At 51.3% G+C, this 22,963-nt stretch overlaps 8 protein-coding genes across 8 annotated transcripts; 5 read left to right on the plus strand and 3 right to left on the minus strand.

Moving 5' to 3' along the window:
* Nucleotides 1–128: 128 nt before the first annotated feature.
* On the minus strand, nt 129–1,118 carry bem46 (bem46 protein, variant; the record flags this gene model as incomplete). Its single annotated transcript, XM_064873161.1, has 1 exon — nt 129–1,118. One exon carries the CDS (start codon nt 1,116–1,118, stop codon nt 129–131), a length of 990 nt encoding a protein of 329 aa, XP_064731819.1.
* Nucleotides 1,119–1,607: 489 nt separating this feature from the next.
* PRE3 (Proteasome subunit beta type-1) lies at nt 1,608–2,367 on the plus strand (the record flags this gene model as incomplete). Its single annotated transcript, XM_064873162.1, has 2 exons — nt 1,608–1,984; nt 2,034–2,367. 2 exons carry the CDS (start codon nt 1,608–1,610, stop codon nt 2,365–2,367), a joined length of 711 nt encoding a protein of 236 aa, XP_064731820.1.
* A 1,525-nt stretch (nt 2,368–3,892) lies between these two features.
* On the plus strand, nt 3,893–5,202 carry PCL7 (cyclin-like protein interacting with PHO85; the record flags this gene model as incomplete). Its single annotated transcript, XM_064873163.1, has 2 exons — nt 3,893–4,888; nt 4,942–5,202. 2 exons carry the CDS (start codon nt 3,893–3,895, stop codon nt 5,200–5,202), a joined length of 1,257 nt encoding a protein of 418 aa, XP_064731821.1.
* Nucleotides 5,203–6,176: 974 nt separating this feature from the next.
* Nucleotides 6,177–6,644, plus strand: PMZ80_004741 (uncharacterized protein; the record flags this gene model as incomplete). The annotated part of the gene is made up of 2 exons (XM_064873164.1): nt 6,177–6,185; nt 6,252–6,644. The coding sequence occupies 2 exons, from the start codon at nt 6,177–6,179 to the stop codon at nt 6,642–6,644; spliced, it is 402 nt and encodes a 133-aa protein (XP_064731822.1).
* A 5,278-nt stretch (nt 6,645–11,922) lies between these two features.
* On the minus strand, nt 11,923–13,252 carry PMZ80_004742 (uncharacterized protein; the record flags this gene model as incomplete). The annotated part of the gene is made up of 2 exons (XM_064873165.1): nt 11,923–13,176; nt 13,247–13,252. The coding sequence occupies 2 exons, from the start codon at nt 13,250–13,252 to the stop codon at nt 11,923–11,925; spliced, it is 1,260 nt and encodes a 419-aa protein (XP_064731823.1).
* Nucleotides 13,253–13,821: 569 nt separating this feature from the next.
* Nucleotides 13,822–17,394, minus strand: KIP1 (Kinesin- motor protein; the record flags this gene model as incomplete). Its single annotated transcript, XM_064873166.1, has 1 exon — nt 13,822–17,394. The coding sequence occupies one exon, from the start codon at nt 17,392–17,394 to the stop codon at nt 13,822–13,824; it is 3,573 nt and encodes a 1,190-aa protein (XP_064731824.1).
* A 608-nt stretch (nt 17,395–18,002) lies between these two features.
* On the plus strand, nt 18,003–19,499 carry PMZ80_004744 (uncharacterized protein; the record flags this gene model as incomplete). Its single annotated transcript, XM_064873167.1, has 1 exon — nt 18,003–19,499. One exon carries the CDS (start codon nt 18,003–18,005, stop codon nt 19,497–19,499), a length of 1,497 nt encoding a protein of 498 aa, XP_064731825.1.
* Nucleotides 19,500–19,701: 202 nt separating this feature from the next.
* Nucleotides 19,702–22,809, plus strand: ISM1 (isoleucine-tRNA ligase; the record flags this gene model as incomplete). The annotated part of the gene is made up of 1 exon (XM_064873168.1): nt 19,702–22,809. One exon carries the CDS (start codon nt 19,702–19,704, stop codon nt 22,807–22,809), a length of 3,108 nt encoding a protein of 1,035 aa, XP_064731826.1.
* Between the last annotated feature and the right edge of the window lie 154 nt (nt 22,810–22,963).

Here is a 22,963-nt window from a genome sequence, read left to right on the forward strand (position 1 = left end):
GTGTCCGTTCGAGGATGCCGTAGATTCAGACTGCGAATGGGAAAAATAGAATACGTGATTGCACAGGGTATCTCGAATGAAAGAATGCCACCACCACAACGCCATTCACCCACCCAAGCAGGACGCTGCTATGCCCACAATTCATCTTTCTCCACATCCGTGTCACCCACACCTTTCCGCCTGTCCTCGTCCCTAAGGACCTCCTTAACGAGGAAGTCCCAAATGGCATCGAAATATCCCGGCTCAGCAACGGTCGAATTGTGATCTCCGTTCTCGAAGTCCTTCCAAGTCTTCCTTTTTATCTTGCAAAGATCATACAGCGTCCTCATCATGGTTGGCGGGACAATCTCGTCTTTCAGACCTGAGAGGAACAATATCGGCGGGCCATTTGCCGGTATACTCTGTATCATTTCATCGGAAGGCCACTTCTGGTGGCAGAGCATACTGATGTAGCGCGCTGGCGGCATGACAGCAGGTATCAGTTTCCGGATAGAGAGGAAAGTATTCTCCAGTATCACGCCTGCTATCCTTTGCTCGTTTTGCTTCTCGCTAGCGTTATCATCTGCTTTCTTCTCGAAATTGTTCGCTAGTAGGCGGATCGACACCGCCCCGCCTAGACTCTGCCCGTAGATCACGATCTTGGTCTTCGACATCTCGGTGTGATTGCGCACGTAGTCTAGCGCTACTTGCGCATCAATGTTTATGCCGTTCTCGTCTGGTGTGCCGGTGCTGAGCCCGTACCCTCTGTATTCGAGCATGAAGACGTGGCAGCCTAGGGATTCGGAGAGGACTTTACTGATTGGTAGCCGGTGGCCGATGTTTCCTGCGTTGCCGTGGAAGGTGAGGATTGTGATGTTCTTCCGTAATTGCGCCTTCGGTGGGCGGAGGTAATATGCATGTAGGGTTTCCCCGTCTGGGGTGGGCAGGTAGATTGAGGACGCATCCTGGATATCGAATTGAGAAGGCTGAGGAACGTCTGTGCGGGAGTTGAGGAGGGTAGAGGGATATATCAAGGAATTCTGGCGGAAGTACAGCAGGGAGGAGCCTAACGCTGCGATGCCGGAAGAAGCGAAGAAGGGGATCCGGAGGTACGAGAGGATCGAGTTGAATGCGCTCATGGTGGGACTCTCGGAGGGTTCATGGGGGGATGTGGGCGGAGCCGTATTTGCGGTCGAATTGTCAAGGGTCTCACAAGGGCGAATCGAGGTGTAGATAATGCGACCAGGGGAATAATGATATGCGTAGGAAAGAAGTGACAGATGTTGAGTGAACGAGATTCCCCATCTGCAGTGAGGGTCATGCATGTGCCTGGATTTTGGTTGACTTTTGTTGCCTTGCTGCCTCGCCAGCGTGGGGAAGCGACGACAGGAGCTAGCTTAGCGCGATGCGGCTGCACCTGCGGCGTATGCTAGGTGCCTGAGGCCGCAGAGTCTCTAACGCGTCTACTATCGTTTGCCTGCCTTCCGCTCTATTGGTGAAGACATATTGACCACAGCTTCCAACACTCGCATCCTCGATCCCATCCATCCGTGTTCAAATCGACCTCCCGATACAGCGATATCCCAATCTTCCATAATCCGTCTTTCATTTACACTAAACCTGCAACGATGGGACCTGACATGGCAACGGGCATGCTGGGTGAAGACGGCATTCATGTGGATATGAACCACCTCAAGAAGGGCGAGGTCAATCTGGGAACTTCAATCATGGCCATCAACTTCAAAGACGGTGTCATACTTGGAGCCGACTCCCGAACCACGACAGGCGCATATATTGCCAACAGAGTTACAGACAAGCTTACACAAGTACATGACACTATATGGTGCTGTAGATCTGGATCGGCGGCGGATACACAAGCTGTGGCAGATATTGTGAGCTACCACCTGGGCATGTATGGGGTGCAGAATGGTCAAGATGGGCCGACAACACAGACTGCGGCTGCACTATTTCAAGAGCTATGCTACGAGAACAAGGATCAGTTGAGGTGAGTGACATCCTGCGAGTGTGCCTGTCAATAGCTAACAATGTGGCAGTGCGGGTATGATCATTGCTGGTTGGGACAAGCGAAACGGCGGCTCAGTCTATTCAATCCCCCTTGGAGGCTCATTACACAAGCAGTCCTATGCCATCGGAGGCTCTGGTTCGACATATATCTACGGCTACTGCGATGCAAATTGGAAGGAGAGCATGACTGAGGAGGAGGGTGTCAAGTTCGTCAAGGGTGCGCTTGCAGAAGCCATCAAATGGGATGGCAGCTCTGGCGGTGTTATACGAATGGTCGTGCTTACAAACAGAGGGCATGAGAGACATCTTTACCTACCAGATAACGGCTACACTGGCCCAGGTAGGGCAAAGCCTGCTGTCTAGATGACTATCAACATAGACTGTTCTGGCGTTTCTGGTGGCTGGCGTGGGTCTTGACATATCGATGCAACACCTCCTGACAGCTTCTCGAAAAGCATTCTATCAGAGAGTGTTTCTCGGTGGCCGAAGCTGGCCAAAGGTTGAATGCACCTCGTGTCTCTGCCTTTGGTCTTATGAATTTCAGATTGCGGCACTGGTTCCAGTCTTTACAGCGTACTATGGTCCAGCAACGCGATTCACCAAGGAGTGTCTTCTCTGGGATAACTCCTGTCGGGCCTGGTGTCCCTGCTGGGCATGAAGATGTTCAGAAGAGATGAAGCATGAGCATCAGCCAATCGGTATATCAAGTTACCCACCCTCCTTGGTCTCCGGGTCAGCCCAGAGCTTATGCCATGCCAGATGGTGCTTGTCCTACGCACCATGGCATATTTTAGGCACTGTGACGTATTGCTACGTCTTTCGTGCATCAGGAGTGCGATGCTTCACCAGCATAAAGAGTCAGTAGACTGTCATGAAGAAACACGAAGCTATATCTTTGATTGCATCGAAACCTTTGCTTGTCTTCACTTTCACTTCTTGCGGCGGCTAGGTGGCTGCGGTTGTACATCCTGCCAGCGTTGAGCATTTTCACCTTCATGTTTGCTTCTCATGCCACTTTATTCTGAGACTTGGCAGCCTTCAAAACTACTTCAAATAACCTCGGAGGATCTCGCGTGCGACGGGACCGTTATACGTCCTATCAATCCTGTGCATATTTCTCGACCTGATATACTATCCATTGCCGGTAAGTGACAAGTTTCTATTACTTGATACCAGCCGAATATGTCATTGGTATGAAAACAGCACATGTCAGACTACCACTAGCTAGAGCGCTACGACCGGGCGACCCTCATACTGGCCATTTATGTCTTTACCGATTGGCTGCATCGTGATCGCGAGTCATTCGAAGCAGACCTGAAAGGTTGCTCCTGCCAGCAGCACATCCCCTGCCCTCATGGATGGACCTCTCGTTAAAAGCCAATTCCATCAGTGTCGTAAGACCTCTAAACAGCATGCAGCAAGAAAACCGAAGAATTGACAACTGGAGTGTTAAGTGGACTCCACGCCTGCAAGATGGAACCAACGTTCAGTCATCTCCCAAACTTCAAGTTTGCAGGGACCGCACGACCCACGAGCCCCTCTACGCCAACCAGAAGTGGTAACCTAGCGCATATCGAATCGCGACTGCGCCGCAGGTCTGCACTCTGCATTCTGCACCCACTGCAGTCGCTCTTGCCATCTGCCACTAGATCAACCTTGGGCCCTTCATGCCCTGGTCGAAGCCCAAGCCTCTAGAACATATCCCACTCAATTCATAACTTGCACATTTCATCATCTTGTTGCTTGATACTTACATGTCGCGGCTGGTCCGTCGGGAAAATGCTGACATACCTGTTGCAGCTTATGAAGGACTCAAACTGAGATGGGATCATTGGTTATGAGCCAAGTGGCACCCAGCCTCGGTCAACAACACGCCTATCACCACATAATGGTTGGCGGCGACGCTCAGCACAATGAGCCTGATACAGCATCCCGACCAACCACGCAACGAACACCATCTTCACAATCACGTACCTCTACACAATCAGAGACAATACCTGACCGACCTCCATCCCCACCCCTGCAACCTACAGAGACACCAACAGATGCCCGACCGGCCACAACCTCACGGCAACCATCCAACTTGAGCCAGCACCACCATGGCTTCGATCAGTCGGGGTTTCCTCTATCTAGCGACCCACGTGGTCTACACTCTTCGCCCTCGTCTCCACGACTCGGTCCTACCCATAGATCTACGCGATCACTCGGTGCTTCAGAAGCTTCATCACCTAGCAGATTGAAAGTGAGGGACCTGGCGCATATCCAGAGTTTCGCAAGTCAAGAGTATCTTGCAAGACCACGGCTTGCTGGAAGAATACTGGAAGCTGGAAGGCAGTACGAGATCAGCTCCATGCCAGTGACAGACATCATTGAGATGGTTGCTGGCTTGCTGACCAAGATTACCACAACCAATGACCGCCAGCATGAGCACATACATAGGCCTGGCACACCACAAGAAGGGGGAGACATTAGCTCGCAATCATCATGCGTGTTAGCTTTCCACGGGAAGAACGTGCCGAGTATTACAATCCTCAGCTATCTCAGCCGTATACACAAATACTGTCCTACTACATACGAAGTCTTCCTCAGCTTGCTGGTCTACTTCGACCGCATGACCGATAACTTCAACAAGCGTTTCCTACAGAGAGCGACGCGAGCTGCTGGGTCAGATAGCTCGGATTCACACGCTTCATCCGAGACTCTGACGGAGCAGAACATGAACGATGAGCCACGAACCTCGCGAATGGGCGACGATGAAGAGGACGACCAGGCGCAGTTTTTCGTTGTGGACAGCTACAATATTCACAGGCTGGTTATAGCTGGTGTGACTTGTGCGAGCAAGTTCTTTTCAGACGTGTTTTATACGAACTCGAGATATGCCAAGGTAAGCATGCACTTCTCTTGCTGATCTTCAAATCCCCACTAACCGTTGTGCAGGTCGGTGGTCTACCACTGGCAGAGTTGAACAACCTCGAACTACAATTCCTCCTTCTTAACGACTTTAGGTTGAGCGTGCCTGTGGAAGAGTTGGAAGCGTACGGTACTATGCTGGTGGAGTTCTATGCAAGAGAAGTCATCACTCAACAGCAAGCCGCGGAATTACAACATGAGCAGATGCAGCAAGCATCACATGCGGGAGACGAGGTGTACATGCAAGGCGCAAGGCGGGCACCACAGCAGATGACAGCATCGACCTGACGAATCTCTTATGGGTATAGATTATTAGACGAGCGCTTGGGGTTTATTGTTATTGCAGTATCGGTGAGCATAGCATGAAGGCGTGGGTGTGGTCTTGGTGCCACCATATGGTCTTATGTCCTGAATGCTTCGGTTGCTTGGACTTGCTTGACCACGAAGAAGCCTGGAGACGCTGGCTGTGAAGGGAAGTAGCACGTGCGATACGGGAGTCCTTCAGCATTTTCAGTCTTTGATAGAGAGCCACTGATGCTTGACAGCAGTACTGAAGTCCTTCTTTGCGACGCAAGCAGGGGCGTTAGCAATGGCAGATGCAACCACATCACACATGACACACGTTTCGAGGCTCACTTTTCTTGCATCGTGCTTGCTGATGATGTATTCGCGGGTTGCTCAAATTCAGCCCAGTCGTTACATCTACTCAGAGGCACTCGAATGAATGGTCACTAAATCATGCAACACTACTAATCAGCGCAAGCAAGTCTATCGTGGTGCAAGAACCATGCTTTTTCAAATAAGGAGATGTGAGCAAGTTTCCGTCTCAGCACCGCAACCACTTCAGAAGCTATCTCGCACATTCTCGTTGATAAGTCGCAAGAGCCCATAGGAAACTATTGTGCGTTCTGCCTTTGCGATCAGGAGACGTCCATATGGCTATCCCGAAGATATTCCTCCTGCTTGCTTCTCTGGCCGTCATCGTCAGGCCAGTGCTTGCAAGTAGTCGCAGCTGGAACTTCCCATTTGACCTCGACTGTGTTGCACTGTTACCGGAAGAGCCATGTTTCCAGCACGACTGCTATGCGCATAAGGCTCGAAGACGAGACAACACGAACTCCACGCTCGAGTCGGCGTTGCCGGTCCATGGTGACCACGCCCGTGCAGAGACTTCGCTCGGGCTGGACATTGGCAAGTTTCTTGATGTGCCTTGCGAAGTGTTCGCCGACATCGATGAGGGCCGCTACCAGCGGTGCATGGCCATGCGTTACGTATGTATCCTCACTCAATCTTGCTCTACCGCCCGTCAAAACCTACCAGCTAACTGTGACGTCTAGGATCCCGACGCTTTCATAGCCATGACCCTACCACACTTCCATCTCGATCCCGACATAGCCAACTCCGAATCATCGACCGTGATCACGCCAGACGTCGCTATCGGTTCCAACACCACGGCGGCCTCCCAGGGCACTCAAACTCATACCATATCACCACGACAGTTTTGGAGTCCCGACTGCTGCATGTTCACTTTCGCATGCTATGACTACTTGGATGCCCGAGACGACGATCCGCACAAGGTATATGATATGGTCAAGGACCAGAAGGACTGGGATGGGATACACTGCTGCTTTGCACTTTGGGGGTCTAGTTGCGGAGGGAAGAAGAAGAAGGTTCCGGGGATGATCTATCCGCCTCCGAGGTGTACGGAGCCTGATCCGTATGCTAAGTGAGTGAGCGGGTGCGGCTTGCTGTGCGAGGCTCAGGAGGACGCCAGCCTCAGATTCTAGTTGTATACTCCAGGCCATATCGGGTTCATGTGTGACGTTGTTTTAGGAGCACACGATACTGTATGCATCGCGATCTTAGGCGCAGTGGTCAGCATGAGTGATCGCTATAAAACTTCTACTCTCTGGTACGCAAGGGCGATGGACCAATGGATCCGAGCCAGTCTGTTGAAGCCGTGTTGTGTCTATCGTGTTGAGGTGTCTGCCGTAAGATTACGTTCTAGGTCGACTACGCTTTTCAATCGTTGACGGCGCCCGTTGTCGAGAATCTAACAGCTTCGAAGGCGAGCCGGATGTTCAGCTCACGAGCTGGAAACCCGTGATCAAGCGAGAGCCACCCTTGTCATCTCAGACGCAGTGTAGATCTCGACATCGGCATACATCTCTGGCATCTGGTTGAGCGACAGTACGCGCAGGTCGCGAACAGGACACGCTAGACTAACGAAAAAACAGGGGGTAGTTGGCGTACCGAGCCGTGCGAGCATCTCGTGTGTCCTTCAAGTATTCTTTTTTTTTCTCATCTCATTCGTGGCATCATATTGTTTCATGCTTGCTTAATGTCATGTCTAGGGTCTCTCGTTCATGAAATTTATTAACAATGTTTTGAGAGTTTGTCGCCTTTGGCTAATCACCTCATCGTCGATTCCTGCTCTTACTAAAAGATTACTATGCCGTCAGTACCCTCGTTAATGCATCCGCAGCATACGCGCGATCCTCGTCTGGTACAAGATGGAAGCGGAGACCTGATGCCAGCACGATCCGAGGATGGCGTCTAGAAGCTATTGACACAGCAAAGGAGGAAGCGACGGAACAGGTCCGGCGCGCCAGAAAGCCAAGCTGGCATGAATCTGCAAGGTAAGACCAGGGCCGAAGAGAGACGTGGTAGACTAATGCTCAATCAAAATGTTTTGATCTCATTCTCCTGTCACTCTAAGAGTCGACGACGAGGGAGACAGGTGCCCGAGAGATGATCATCTGAATGTGTGAGGTCGTTGGGCCGATGTCCACGTCGCTCGAACGCGAGGTCGGCTTTTTGGTACTCCTCCATACGGGTCATGGTGACATTGAGAACACAATTGGGTGAGAGCTAAAGCATTGAGCTTGAAGCAGGGAGAGCAGCACTGTTATGGGCACATATACGGGAAGGCAATGCCCCGTGGCAAGAATGTTTGGTCAGACATTCGGAGGCATCGCAGGACGCTGGTGCCCTCCTGACAGGTCTGACATGATGGTGATGTTCCAACTGCGGTTTTGTATGCCGCAGCCCGCTCCTTTGTCCTTCCTTGCTCGTTGATCACACTTCACAATTCTCGAGCGTTGTCTGTGTTCTGTTCGTGATCAATTTTAAGTCCCTTTGAATTCAGTATGTCTGTCAACAGTGACATCGTCACTGTTATCCTATTTCTTCTGGTGTGGTTGTCTCTTCCGGTAGAAGGGTAAGTGATTCTTTTCCTATACTGATACGAGTCTTGCCTCGACTCTAGCTTTCTAGAAACTCACATTTCGTACGCATCCATATCTATACCTATTTAAGTTCAGCTCAGATCACACCATCACCATGAATCTCATGAGAGCGAAACACAAATCGAAAATGAGCTACGACTGACGAGTATCTTATAGGCAAATCACGGTGGCGCCCCCCGAGAACGGCCCCGGTGCCACCACATGGTCTTATGTCCTGAATGCTTTGGTTGCTTGGACTTGCTTGACCACGAAGAAGCCTGGAGGCGAGCTGGTGGCGCTTTGGCGGTTGTGTCGCCGGAAATGGCACAAGCCGACGCGGGAGAAGAAGGAGGCCGAAGACACCCTCAAAGCCTGGCACAAGTTCCTCTCTGATACCGATAGGCCTGCAATGGAGGGTCTTCTATCGGTCAAGCAGCTGGCGATTCGACGATGAATCATGAAAGAGCTCGTCAGTAAGACGTATGAGACTATTCTGCCCACGCTTCCCCCGGCAGCTTTCGAACAGTTTCAGAACGCCCCTGCGGACGAGCGCTCAGATCCGGAGTTTCGTCAGGCATGTTTGACTGATAGGAGGTCTAGAACCCAGACCAGTCTATCCGGAGAAGAGCAAGGTCTTGGGCTAGCGCTTGACAGGGAGCGAAATGTCTGGGGCAGCGAATTCTAAATCCAGGAGGTGTGCTTGTGTGGTTCCCGGCGGTTGGCGACGGGGAGTGATGGTACTTCTATCCTCTGAGAAGCTGATCGTGGCAAGGTGGCCCACAGCACCCTCCTGGTGACGCAGGGATCGTCATAATCCCGGGTGGGTATGGGTGCCCGAACAGGCGGGATTGAGTAGGAGTGGTAAGGGGGTGGTGCGACGATGCAACAAAATGGTGTGATGCAGAGAGGTCAGCAATTTCGGACCAAGAGCATCTTCACATCAAACCATCGAAGCAATGATGTCAACCAATCATTCGCGTAGCACTCTTCATCGGCGACACTGTTGCATTTCTACCTCTGGTCATATAGGATCATCTTTCTACCTGACTACCCTTTTCTGGTCGAGACTGGAACAAACCACAATCCAGCACGACTATCCTCTACTCAGAATGAAATCAAGAGCTCGGGAGCAACAATCATGCATACTGCGAGCAGCAACCAACGACACAATACGTCACTCAACTCAGCGTCGCAAGCACACAAGCTTCCAACGGCTATCACCAGCTCAAGATTTCATTCACCATTTGGAACGACAATCAGATGCGTTCCGATGTGCAGATCAGCTCAAAGACATACTTGCACAAGCTTCGAGCAACAACTTCACAAGCTCCAGATGACAATGAAGTGGAAGTGCAGTGTACACAAAGGCACAGACAGCGTGCATACCCTTTCAGGCGGTGCCCGCACGAACTTCGAACAACCTTCACGCAGACTCGAAGCATTCTGCACAAAAGGCTGTTCAGAGCCAGACCATCAAGGCTATGAACGAATCACTCCAGAATGTCATAGAAGCATTGTTGCCACTATCCTTGCATGCAGTTGGGATCTCACGCTGCAGCTAATATGGAGTTTGGAGGGCCTTCCATGGAGCTGCTGTACCGCGGTCGAGGATTGCAATTGCCTCACACACAAAGGCTTCACGAGATTACAACACTGTCCGATGGAGTGAGAACTCGAATAGCAGCCTGCTAGAGCCACTTTGGCGACCACCTTGATTCTAGAAACACGACGCCGATTCTCACGAATAGCTGCCGAACCAAACATATCACAGTCAATGTAATGAACTTTGGCTGCCAGATAGAGCGTTTCATTGCAAACAAGGGCGAAACATAAGAGCAAGGAGGCCGCCATGACAAGAAATCGACCAGTCCAGAAGACTATCATACGAGCCTCCGAAACCACGAAACACAGCGGACCGCGGGTCACCGATGTACAAGAGACGAAGAACCGGCACGCATTGCGATGCAGGGAATGTAACGGAGAGAACATAAAGATAAGGGGTTGAGGGTTTTCCTAGTGACAGGAAAACCGAGAGGACAAGAGGCTGGGCACGGGACCTGATAGCATGGTTGACGCGGAACGTCAAGCTGGTCACCTTCACCAATGCTGGGGGCACGCCAGTATCCTGCGGTGCAATTGAAGGAAGCCAACCCATATTCTGGTTTCAGGCTCGCCGAATCGCGGGTCTGCGAGGCAACTATAACCCAAAACGAGCTTGTATTCGAGGAGCACGCCAGTCCACGTTGCTGGTGCATACATCCGATCAATTCGATACTCCGAGAGGCGACACTGTAGGAGAAGGTCGTGCAGTGGATCGCAGGCCGAGGGGTGTGACCATTCGAACGAGGTCCTCATTCTCAACTCTGAAGAGCCATTCGACTGAGCATGTTTTCAAAGCAATGTCCGGTACGGAATGACTATTCCGCCACGGTCACCACCATGATGACTACACGACCACACATCGAAAGTGAGCAGATTCCCACGATACCATTACGGTGTGACTTGAACTCGGTCGTCCAGGAATTCCCGATCAGCGGTCCACACTATATTTCCTCATGCTTTGTTGTAGGACTCTATGTGTTCTGTCCTCAGCTATGTCCCAAGTCTGCACAATGAAGCTGTCACAATATCTGCAGCTACTTTCTGTCTTCGCAACGGCTATCCCTTCAGGCAGCAAGAACTGGTTCGAGAAACATGGTTACAATAAATTGCCATGCGCCGAACTCGTGCCAGACGAATCATGCTTCAGGGACGAGAGTAAATGCGACAACGGCAAAACATCAAGGATAATGTTTGCTAGCCACATGAAGGACTCCACGCTGTCAGGGAATTTGAGTGGATCGTCTGACACGATAGATAGCGTCGTGGTATGCAAGCTCAGTCTGCAGGTAGTGTACAGTGCAGGTGCTAACTTATGTATCAGCTTCCCATTGAACTGCTCACAATGGTTCAGCAAGATCTCGGCATCGGCGAACTACCATCATACGATGAGCCGACGGATGCTACGGATAAGAGCGAGGGGTCGCCCTCAAACGATAGAAGTCTTACTACAAGAACCGATCTAGATTTGTGTTGTCAGCTCTCGGAGACATGCTATGATAATTTGGTACAGTACGGGCCAGTCACGCCAGCACCCACATTCGGCAAGGTTCGGGACGATACCACGATGAAATGTTGTCCCACAATCTGGGCTACCGAGTGCATTGGACCAGAACTAGGGAAGAAGTTTAAATGGCCGAAGGCATGGATGCGACCTCCCTGATGTACCAATCCTGGGTAGATGGGTGGTGGCTCAATATCTTGTACATCTTCTATCTTTCTGCTCGACATACGGCAAGGTTCCCATTCAGCCAGTTGGTGTGAACCGACTCTTGGCACGTATCCGGGCGCCATAATAGTAGAAGAGGATTGGGACAGGCGCAAAGGCGACACAGAGGAAGCCGAGAACAGATGTCGCCCATGCAACGCCCAGAGACTCATACATATCGTGGGCAAACAACGGCTGCATGAGGCATTAGCATGTGGATCTGACGCTGAAGAGAGGACTCACGAAGGCTGCACCTGCAATGCTGCGAATGAAGGTGTTGACCGCAATGGCCGAATTGCTGTAAAAGCCGTAGCAGTCGATCATGTAATTCATACCTTGCCAAAAGGCAACCATGCACCCACCACCCAGCAGGGCTGACGAAAGCACTTGCGGCACCCAGGTGATGTTCGGAGATGATGTCCTTGTGTGGCGTTAGTATCATGGATCCGATGGCAGTAAAGTGAAGACAAAAACTTACCAAGCATACCAGAACAAACCAATTGGCAAGATGATAGCGCCGACAATCATAGGCGGTAACCTCTCCTCCGGGACTGTCTTGCCGTACTTGACATACGCGCGTGTGAAGTTCGTCTTTGTCGAGTACGCGATACCGGCAGCACCAAGCGCAATTCCGACCAGGAATGGCAAGAACGGCAACGAACCGATGCCCGCATTCCAGCCCCGTTGCTCCTGGAACGACACTGGATAGGCTTCGAAGAGTAGGTAGAGAATGCCGTATATGAAACTCATGTACGCCGTGATCAGAGCGAGGATCGGTTCTTGCACGAGCATGATGAATGGCCTGACAAGATACACCGAGACGATGGTTTTCCTGGTGATCGGATTCTCATCTGCTTTCGCGTGCAAAGCCCAGTTTCCAGTCTCGAATCGCAACTTTCGAGCTCTATGTTGTAAGATCCGTGGTGCGGAGGTCTCGGGGATCGCGAATAAGCCGATGACACCGACCACTACCGCAAGGATCAGAGTGACCCACGCCGTCCACCTCCAGCCCAGGTACGAATCAACAATAAACCCGCCCACGATAGGCCCAGCGACTGGTCCACTGAACCCGCCCGAGGCAAAGGCGCAGATGGCGTAAGCGCGATCTATCGGGTCCCAGATATCGGCCAGTAAACCTCCTACCACAGCCAAGGGACTGCTCGCCGCAAAGCCCCCAAGGAACCGTCCAAGCATGATTGTTTCGACATTCTGCGCAACGGCAACCGGAATCTGGAAGATTGCGAATACCGCGTAGCCTGATAAGAGCGGTAGCCTCCGACCATACGCTTCACTCACAGGGCCAAAAACACATGGACCCAAGATGAATCCACAAAGGAAGAGTGAGACACCCAGGGTAGACGTGACTTGCGAAATGTGATATTGCTCGGCGACCGGGTTGATGGCAACGCTGAAAATCGAGCTTGAGAAAGTGACGGTGAAGGTCAGCATGGATCCGGAGATGGTGATGATCCAGCGCTTTTTCCTGGACCAGTTCTTGGGGTTGCCGGGGTCGTTGGGGCCGTCGAACTCGACGAGGTCTGGACGTTGTGTTGGTGTGTCGGCGGGTTGCGTTGGCGCATGTTTCTCGACGTCCGTAGCATTTGGGATCACGTTTGAGCTTGAAGATGGATCTGAGTTGCTCGAGTTCTGGTCATCAATGCTAGCCCGGGCGTGCGAAGATATTCTTTGAGCGTGCGGATCTGCCCTGTCATCCGTGCTGGCTTGAAGCTCCATCGGTTGAAGCCGTGAACCGGGCCTGGTAGATGTCAAGGGATCTCGAGGGAAGATGTTTCTTCACAGGCATGATGTCCCGGCGATACTGTTCGAGTCCCCGGATTCATGGTGGCGCGATCGCCACTAATCTAACGCGTGAAGTAGACATCTCCGGCTAGTAGGAGTGTTCTCCGACGTCGGTTAATCGGCACAGCGGGAAATTGGAGTGACGGTGGCTAGTAAGGCAGCAAGGCATATAAGCATCAGGGCCCTGGTCTTGGCAATGCCTTTTGCTTGGAGGAGGCGACTGGTCATTTATTCAGGGTAAACGACCTCACAGCGTTTCTAGTGGGGCTCGTCAAGCTCAAGCATGGCGGTCTTAGCGAGCGTAAGCAGCAACATTGTTGTCTAGATGCAGGTCGTTCATTATATTAAGCAATACGCTCACATCGCTGTGTAATGCTATGCTATGCCAAAGGGGTATCACTACTAATGACTAGCACCAACACAGACCGTCCATGATGATCCAACAAAGACAGATGAAGCTGTTCCAATATTGATGACACCAACCAAGCAATCTCAGGGACGCCCATGAACCCTGCTTTTACTCTTCCCCTCTATCACCTTCTGCGGAGTCGTGGACGATGAAGTCTATGTCTTCTAACCACTCATACTCCTCCCCATATCTCCCAGGGTGCCTCTCTTCATAGCAGCAACACTACTACGTGTCATGCGCGGTACATAGAAACTCTTGCTCATCTTGCCATTCCTAGCATCTCCTGGCTCAGCAATAGGCACCGGTACTATCGATGCTGGCTCTTTCGTTGCTGCGATGACCGTGATAGACGGGAGATTCTCTTTCTCGTTTTTCTCGGCTGCTGATGTGAATGAATTTGCGCGGACTGTGGCGTTTGGTGCTTTTGTTGGAAGGCGGGACGTGGCTGTGGCCGTCATAGTGGAGGCTTTCGAGTCTTCTTCGGGGATTGAGAATCCTGAGGAGCGGATGTCTTTTGTGCTTGTGACTTCGTGTGGCTTCATGGCTGAGGATGGTATATTGACGTCCAACTCTCTAAGCTGTGGAGGCGGCATTTCCATCTCTTGTGTCGTGATCTGCGCTGCCTGCTGCTTCATTGTTTCGGTGACGGACGGAGGCGTATCAGCTCGCACAATCTGCTTCTTAGGCGACTTACGCGGTGAGCCAAATTTGCGTGGTGATTTCATTGGTGATCTGGAGGAGGATGGTTTGTTCGGTGGCTTTCCGACGGGTGTTGTGGATGCTGGTAGTGGTATGGTTCGAGGCAGCTCCCTAGGGTAGGACCATTCTCTCCTCTGTGGTGTTTGACCCGTTGGAACATAAGACGCTATCTCGGCTTTTGTCAGGTCTTCTTGCAGCTGCTGCAGCGGCTCCCTTGCTTTGTCCTGCACGTCTGCGAAGGTGGATGCTATCTCATCGAGATGAGCTTTGATACCAGTATGGAAGGTTTCCGTCGAGGAAACTGACAGACGATGTTGAAGGTTTTCGAGACTCGTTTTGAACTGAGTCGACATGGCTTCCAGCGAGGCTAGATGCTGCTCATGATGGTGGTTATTCTGCTTTCTTGCTCGAGCAACGAAGCCATCCAGTGCAGCCATCTGGGTTGCCATATCCTGGACTTGAGCATCGACGATTTTGACTGTTTCTTTGTGGACTGCTTTGGTGGATCCCTGTATATTGGTGTTGCGATCGCTGACTGCGGCCCAGTCCTTCTTGAATCGGTTCTTTACCTCGTCCTTCGACTTCGCCACTTTCTCGCGCAGCGTAGAATCCTGTGCAATCCATTTCCCCATGCCTTCAGTGTACGTCCTGTCTGCTGTTTCAAACTGTTCCGTAGCCTCAACCATGCCGGCTTGTGTCGTAGTGAGCGCCGCGCCCAAACGAGCTTCGCGTTTGCGGTCGGACTGCGCAACGAGATCAGTAATTGAAAGCATAAGCTGCGTGCGTTCATCATCCGCCGCCTTTCTCTCAGCTTCGACCGCAGCCTCAAGCTGACTCGCAGCCGATAAAGATGCTTGCATGTTCTTGCGATTGGCTTCTTGCAAGGCAGTGCGAAGCCGGTCTGACTCTTCTCGCTGTGCTGTCAATTGCTTCGTGAGGTCATCAAATACAGCCTTGATCTCTTTGCCGAGACCACTGTAGGATGCATGCAATTGCGTATGAAATTGATCGAGCTCGGAAATGACCTCTCCAGATATCCTCGCAGCAGCATCGGAAAGGCCATTGAGACCTTCACCGACTTTTCTCTTCACCTCGTCTCTCAAAACCTTGATCTCTTCTAGCACCTCGTTCATGTCGTCCCTAGCACCAGATGTCTGCGCTTCATTCAATTGTGCTTCCGAGCCCAAAGTGGTGAGGCACTCGCCGAGAATTGTTTGAGCTTGCTGCGTCCGATCAAGCTCCGCTGACACGAATGAACGGACTCTCTCAGAGGCTGCCTCGAGTGCCGCGCTATGTTCTTGCTCAAGTTCTTCTAGGTTCGTCTCTACCATGCTCAAAGCGTTCTTGCCACGACTTCTCGTGCTTTCCCAGCGCTGTTGATTTTGTGCATGGAGGGCCGATCGCCGTCTCAGCTTCGAATGCAGACCATCGACGTCCCGCACGGAGGCGTCAATAGTCATGATCAGCTGCTTACCCACATTATGGAGCTTGCTCTCCGTAACAGCATATCTCTGGCGGAGCTTCGACTCTTCCTCCAAATCCGCTTTCGTATGCGCCAGCACTATCTCGGTCTTTTGCAGCACATCCTTTGTCGATTCTAGTGCAGCTCGCGTGTTTTCGGTATCCTTCTTCAATGAGGTGAAGTTGTTTGTGAGACTGAACAGCTCTTGCACTCTGTTCCTCAGATTTGCTTCCATGGTTTCGATGCGTGCTTTTTGCTCCTCACTAAGGATGCGCCGCGACTCGCTTTCGATCGTCAGCTCTTCGTAATTCTCATTGGTCAGGTAAACACCGTTTCGTTGTCTTGTTGCAATAAGCTCGCTCTTCAGTTTCTCGATTTCGGCTGTAAACTCCTTAAGCAAGGTCTTCTTAGATATCATGGTATTGATTTGGGGCTTATTGCGGATATTCTTCGCGCGGAATGCATAGTCGAGCGTCGATATGGTTTCTTCCAGGTTACTTCTTGCTGGCGATACAGTCGCAATGATGCATGTTTTGGTCCGGCCACCTAGTGAATCCTGAAGCAACCTTGTCAATTTCGATTCTCTGTATGGGATATGTGAGCCTTTGTCCACAAGGGCATTGATGACACGGCCCAAGGTGAGCAGGCTCTTGTTGATGAGACCAGCCTCTGCAGCTCTCTTGTTCTCGGCGCCGCTCCTCTGGATGTTCTCACTGCCAGCCAAATCCACCAAGTTCAACTTCCCAGAGCAGATGTAATCGTCGACGGAACTGCCCGACTTCTTGACGTAGGTCGTTATGGTAAACACAGTATGACTTCTAGAGCTCAAATCGTTGCACTTTGTGGCGGCAACCTGCCTTCGGTGGCTTCCTTGCTGGAGTCGCTTGATACCCTCAGCTGCGCTCGTGATGTGTGACTCCTCCATGCCCTGGACGAGTGTAGCACCGTGACCTTTCTTGTTGTTGGCATCGTCGTATATCTTGAGCTTGACCGAGTCATCAGCCGACAACAAGTCCCTAAGCTCTTCATTGTATAGCTCGATGAAGGAGCACTTCACCGTACATTCTGCGCCTTCGGCCTCCAGCTTTTGGAAGAGAGACTGCAGCACTCTTGGTATAATCCCAGCGGCATCTGTTAGCATACCACAGCTTTCAGTCATATCTCCAGACATGGTATATGTCTTGCCTGTTCCAGTCTGTCCATATGCGAAAATCGTGCAGTTGTAGCCGGCGAGCATCTCGGAGAGGATGGGCGACACAGTATCATCGAATATTATGGCTTGATCGGCGGCCGGTGAGTAGACCTTGTCGAACTGGTAGGTCTTGTTGCTGATAGCATTTGGTCCCATTGATAGCTCGACGTTCGTTCCCTTGACACCTGTGGTCGACAGCACGACACCACTGTTCTCTCGTACTTCGCGGTCATTGCGCCCACGACATCGCACAACAACATTGATATTCGTGGCATCGCCGGCGTCTTGATCAAAATCTCGTTCTTTCCTCTTAAGGTTGACGTTGGTAGGAGGCACGCTGGGAGGGCGAGAGCCGCATCGTGCAAGAGCATTATGCCGATGCATGTTGGCGTAAGGTCTGAGATACTTAGTCAACGCATAAGGCAGTGTCTATTGTTGATGCGCAAATATCAAGATACTGACCAGGATTAGGATCCGAGCAAGCATGCGGCAGATAGTAGAGGTGGGAGCTCGGCTGCATGCCACATCGAGTACAATGTTTTCTTTTTACGAAAGAGGCAAGGCTTGATATTTTAGCGCTGTCGATCCGGCTCCATCCTTAACTTGCAGGACGTCCCTCTCGACCTACCCTGCCTTGTGATGACTATCACTGTCAATCAAGCACGATAAGATCCCTATGGAAACTCATTGTCGGATCACCTAGCTGTCAAGGAGTCTTGATTCGATATTTTCTGGCTGGACATGGTCACCTGAAGTCCAGCTTCCGCTAGCAACAGTCATGTGGGCTGCTTATTTGCGAGCAGCAAACGCCTACTCAAGTGTCAAATGATAGCCTCAAGGCATATCTTTCTTCATATTCGACACCGCGTCAAATACCTTGGACACAGTGGTATCTTCGTTGCGATGGCTGATGCACTACCTTCTTTTCCGATCGCACCGAATCGCGGCTTAGGATGGATAAGTACGTTCAACAGGTATGGTAGAGTAGCAGAATGACCGCTAACGTTCGACAAGACCTGGGAGCCTCACTGCATGCCATACTCACTCGCCTGAAATCGCAACCTCAGCTTTATCCGCAAATTTATCTTGCATACTCCACAGCAGAACCTGTGCTTGATCCAATTGTCCTAAACCTGCCAGCTAACGGGCTGCGTTTGAGGTTCGACGGCCCAGATCAACGTTTGCGGCTTATTGAGATCATAGATTTCTCTAAGTCATCGTTCACCTACAAATCACAGGACCTTGTCCGCCGGACTGGCAATTCGAACGAAGTTGTATCTGACCCGGTGCCCGGACCTTCATTCAAACACCTCTACAATCGCTTGTTTGGTCCGTCTTATCCAGGTGAGTACATACCACCAAGTTCTGGAGAATCTCAAGGAACATATGTACTCTCATGGCCTGGACTTGCGGCTAGATTCGCCATCAAGCACAAATCGTGGTCTGAAAAGGCTGATTTCGTGTCCTTGCTTTCATCATCTGTCGCTTCACCTGCAACGTCACTAGCCATCTTTTCGGGCTCATCCTGGCCAGAAGCCAGAGAGTCCCTGTACACCAAGCGTCCTCAACTACCTAGGTCATTAGCTCTCGCAAGTAAGTCTGCTGAGACAGTACCTGACGAGATCGAGGAGGTTGTCATCCATGGTAACGGCAGGCTCGAGCTTTTCCGGCGCGCATCTTCATCTTTCATGATTGGTCTGAACGAGACCACGCCTCAAGATCTAGTAGCTGAATTAGGTCCACCCGATGCAATCTTTCGCAAATCTGGGAATGGGCTATCAATTCATGCCGGAGGAGCCTCATCGAAGCCCAGGAGGCCTAGTATGTCCCCTGGTCTAGATCCTCACTTAGGCGACCATGATCAATCTTCGGCCAAAAGCTACACCGATGATTCCGAGAACGAGATATCTAACATTGAAGAGGCGCAAGATGACGAATCTACGTCGGAAGCGTTCTACAACTATTTTCATCATGGCTTCGACGTTTTGGTATCCACGCCCCAATCAAAAAGGTCACCGAACGCAGACACTTCGGCAGATTTCGTGGTGACGAAGGTCTTCTTACACAGCAACATACCTGGGTCATACTCGTTCAACCGACATAGGAGAAGTCGATGGCGTATTGCACTCGATGATAACGGTCAATCTCGAGAGCTGACCTCACAAATGAGGTTCAAGGAAATTTCCGACGTCCTGAAGGAAGTGTGGCACAGTAGCTACAGAGATGCTGAGGAGGAGAAAAGGATGCAGCGCGGCATGGTGCTAAATCGTGGATGGGGTGTGGGTGATAGTCCAGAGAGCTCCATCGAGCTGTTAGGTGGCTTCGAGGAAGGCCCAGCTTCCCAAGATCAGGGCTCGATAAAGGCAGGTACTGAGGCTAGTATGCCCAATATGAGCAATACGGAGCTGTTCGGCTTTCCAGGACTTCTCTTCGAGGTGTTGAAGAACGATACAATAAGTTGTCTGACGGTCTATCAACACGAGATTTAGATAGGCATTAGAAAGGTCGTTCACAATCGTCCTTAAGCATAAATATTGTTGCGCTCTTGCATCACAGAACTCCTAGCGACCACTTTACGCGTTGACGCGTCTCCAAAAGATCGGCACTGTCGACGGAAGTGGTCCGCCGTAGTAGCCTTCCAAAATATTTCGCAGTAGTTTCCATACACATCGCTCAAGCATCAAAGATGATATGAACGAAGCTCTAAAAGCCATAAAGTCGACTTTGCGACTACCGAGCTCGAAGTTTCCTCCTAGGCCGCCACCCGAAGCCCTTGCTCGATACGTATCACGGCAGGATGACCTCTATGCCGAGCAGCTTCGACAGCGGCCAGCCGAGTCTCACGAAACATTCACCTTACATGATGGACCGCCATACGCCAATGGTGAGCTACACGTTGGCCATGCGCTGAACAAGATCACGAAGGACATCATCTGTCGCACGAATCTTGCCGGAGGAAAGCGAATCAACTATGTTCCTGGTTGGGACTGCCATGGCCTTCCGATCGAGCTCAAAGCCTTTGAGAAACATGGCTGGGAAAGAGGGTCTGGTGTCGACCCTGTCAAGATCAGAGGCGCAGCCAGAGGTTTTGCAGCAAAAGCAGTGGAGAAGCAAATGAAAGGCTTTAGATCATGGGGGATCATGGCCGATTGGGACAACCATTGGAAGACCATGGACAGGGACTTTGAGTTGAGGCAGCTTGCGGTCTTCAAGGCCATGGCTGAGCATGGGCTTATTGTCAGAAGACATAAGCCTGTATATTGGTCTCCATCCTCTCAGACTGCGCTTGCGGAAGCAGAAGTAGAAAGAGATGAGCATACTTCGACGGCGGCGCTGGTCAAGTTCCGAATACCTGCTGTCATCGGAGGGTCCGTAGAGCCTGTTCATGCTGTCATCTGGACTACCACGCCTTGGACCTTGCCTGCGAACCAAGCAATAGCCATACACCGGGACCTCAAATATCTGTTGGTGCGGTCGGCGAAGCATGGCAATCTCATCGTGGCGCATACACGTTTGGCCTATCTCAACGAACAGCTCGACGAGGAAGCTAAGGTCCTGAAAGTGTTGAAATCGGAAGACTTATTGGAGTGCACATACTCAGGTTTGTCGCAGTTCGGGGAAGAGGCTCTCAACAGGCCTATCATCCACGCTGAATTTGTTACGGCCGACGAAGGTACGGGCCTGGTCCATTGTGCACCCGGACACGGCGGCGACGACTTCGAGGCACTGCAACACTACATTAAGTCCGGACGAGTCGTAATCAAGACACCGGTCAACGATAAAGGAGAATTCACAGATGCTGCAAGCCCTGCTCAGCCTGCCTTGTTAGCCGGCAAATTCATCTTTAAGGAGGGCAACAAGGCTGTGTTGGATCTCTTGCGCTCCGAAAATGCTTTGATCACGAGCTACGATTTTAAGCACAAGTACCCGATCGATTGGAGAACGAAACAGCCTATCATGATCAGAGCCACAGCTCAATGGTTTGCAGACATCTCCAGGATCAAAGAAGATGTCGTCAAGTCGCTAGAGAACGTCACTTTCCGACCAGAGTCAGGCAAGTCACGATTGAAGAGCTTTGTGGAGAACAGAAGCGAATGGTGCATTTCTCGGCAGCGGGCTTGGGGAGTGCCCATACCTGCGATCTACCACAAGGAGACCAACGAAGCGGTCCTCACTGCGCAAAGCATCGATCACATCATCGGTGTAATCAAAGAGCGTGGCATCGATCGTTGGTGGTCGGATGCTCCGAATGATCCTGCTTGGGTTGCGCCTGGCCTGCCAGCAGGTGACTATGTTCGAGGCAAAGATACCATGGATGTCTGGTTCGACAGCGGCACAAGTTGGTCGCTCATGTCAGAGCTGAATAACCGACCATCTCAGAATCAAGCACTCGCGGATGTATATCTCGAGGGTAGCGACCAACATCGCGGTTGGTTCCAGTCAAGCGTCCTGACCAATATTGCCTACCAAAAAGCGACAAATCCCACAGCCTTAGCTCATGCACCTTTCAAACAGCTTGTGACGCATGGTTTCACGCTTGACGGAGAAGGCAAAAAGATGAGCAAGTCCATCGGCAACGTGGTCAATCCGGACCAAATCGTTACTGGACTGGCACCTCAATCAGCTAAGGCTTCCAAGAAGGGACGTGTGCTGCACCCACTCGGTCCAGACGCGCTCAGATTGTGGGCAGCCACAGGTGATTGGACCACCGATGTCGTGATCAGCGAAAAGGTAGTGACCAATGTTCACAAATCGCTCGACAAATACCGTGTTACTATGAAGGTCTTGCTAGGGATGCTCTCGGATTGCGATCCTAGGTCCCTGGTCCCCGCCGACGAGGTTCCCTTGGACGGGTCCTACCTGGACAGAATCGCAATTTATCAGCTGTATGTGGTCGTCCTAAAAGTTCGAGAGGCCATGCAGAATTACGAGTTCCACAAAGCTTTAGCTGCCATCAATGAATGGCTTGCAAGAGATGTCTCGGCTTTCTACCTCGAGTCGATCAAGGATCAAATCTATTGCGGCAAAGCCAACGACTTGGATCGCATAGCGTGTCAGAGAGTGCTGTACCATATCTTCTGTCAATTTCAGCACATGCTCGCTCCTATCACGCCTCTGCTTATTGAAGAAACGTACGACTTTACACCCGAAGCTATCAAGCAGAAGGCAGGTCATCCGTTGAAGCGCGTCTGGAATCCTCTTCCAAATGAGTGGGACGATACAAGGAGCAACAACGACATCAATTGGATCATGGTCGTAAACTCTGCTGTAAAGGCAGCGCAGGAAGAGGCTCGTGCAGAGAAGCTGATGGGTCAATCTCTGGCTTGCGACGTTGTAATTGAGCTCAATCATGACCACTCACTTCTTTTCTTCGAGCCTGCTTTTTGGTCCCAGCTCATGGTCGTTTCTGATGTTCGTGTCACTGTCAACGGTGTTCTGCAGAACGAGGACTTCGCTAGGTTTATTAATGATGCGGAGACGGAGGAAGAGCGCCAGATTGTTCGCGCTGCTTGCGCGATGCAATTCCAAAACTCGATCAACGGGCAAAAACACACCTGGACAAAATGTCGTGAAGTCGAGTATCCTGACCGTGAATATCCAGAGATAATGGCCTGTGTATTTGTGACGAGTCCGGCAAAGGAGAAGTGCGCTCGTTGTTGGCGTTATCTTGCAGAGAAGTCAGGTAGAGAGGACTTCCCGCCAGTGTGCGAGCGCTGCGAGGAGGTATTGACGGGGCCCCTGGAGCCAGGGGTGTGGACGACCTTGAGAGCAAGGTTTGATGACTGTGGCGGAGCTTGAAGTGTGCGAGCCGCTTGCGTTCTCTTTGAGCGCAACGCATCTCCCTGATGCTTGATCTTTTGACTGATCATCATGCCAATTCACGCAGCAGGCTTGGGAAGCGTCAAGATACCTCATCGATAGAGGTTATTGGAGTGGTGTTTCAAGCCATTTG

This window comes from Knufia obscura, assembly GCF_036327395.1.
Source record: "Knufia obscura strain CCFEE 5817 isolate CBS 148926 chromosome Unknown scaffold_4, whole genome shotgun sequence".
NCBI classification, from domain to species: domain Eukaryota; kingdom Fungi; phylum Ascomycota; class Eurotiomycetes; order Chaetothyriales; family Trichomeriaceae; genus Knufia; species Knufia obscura.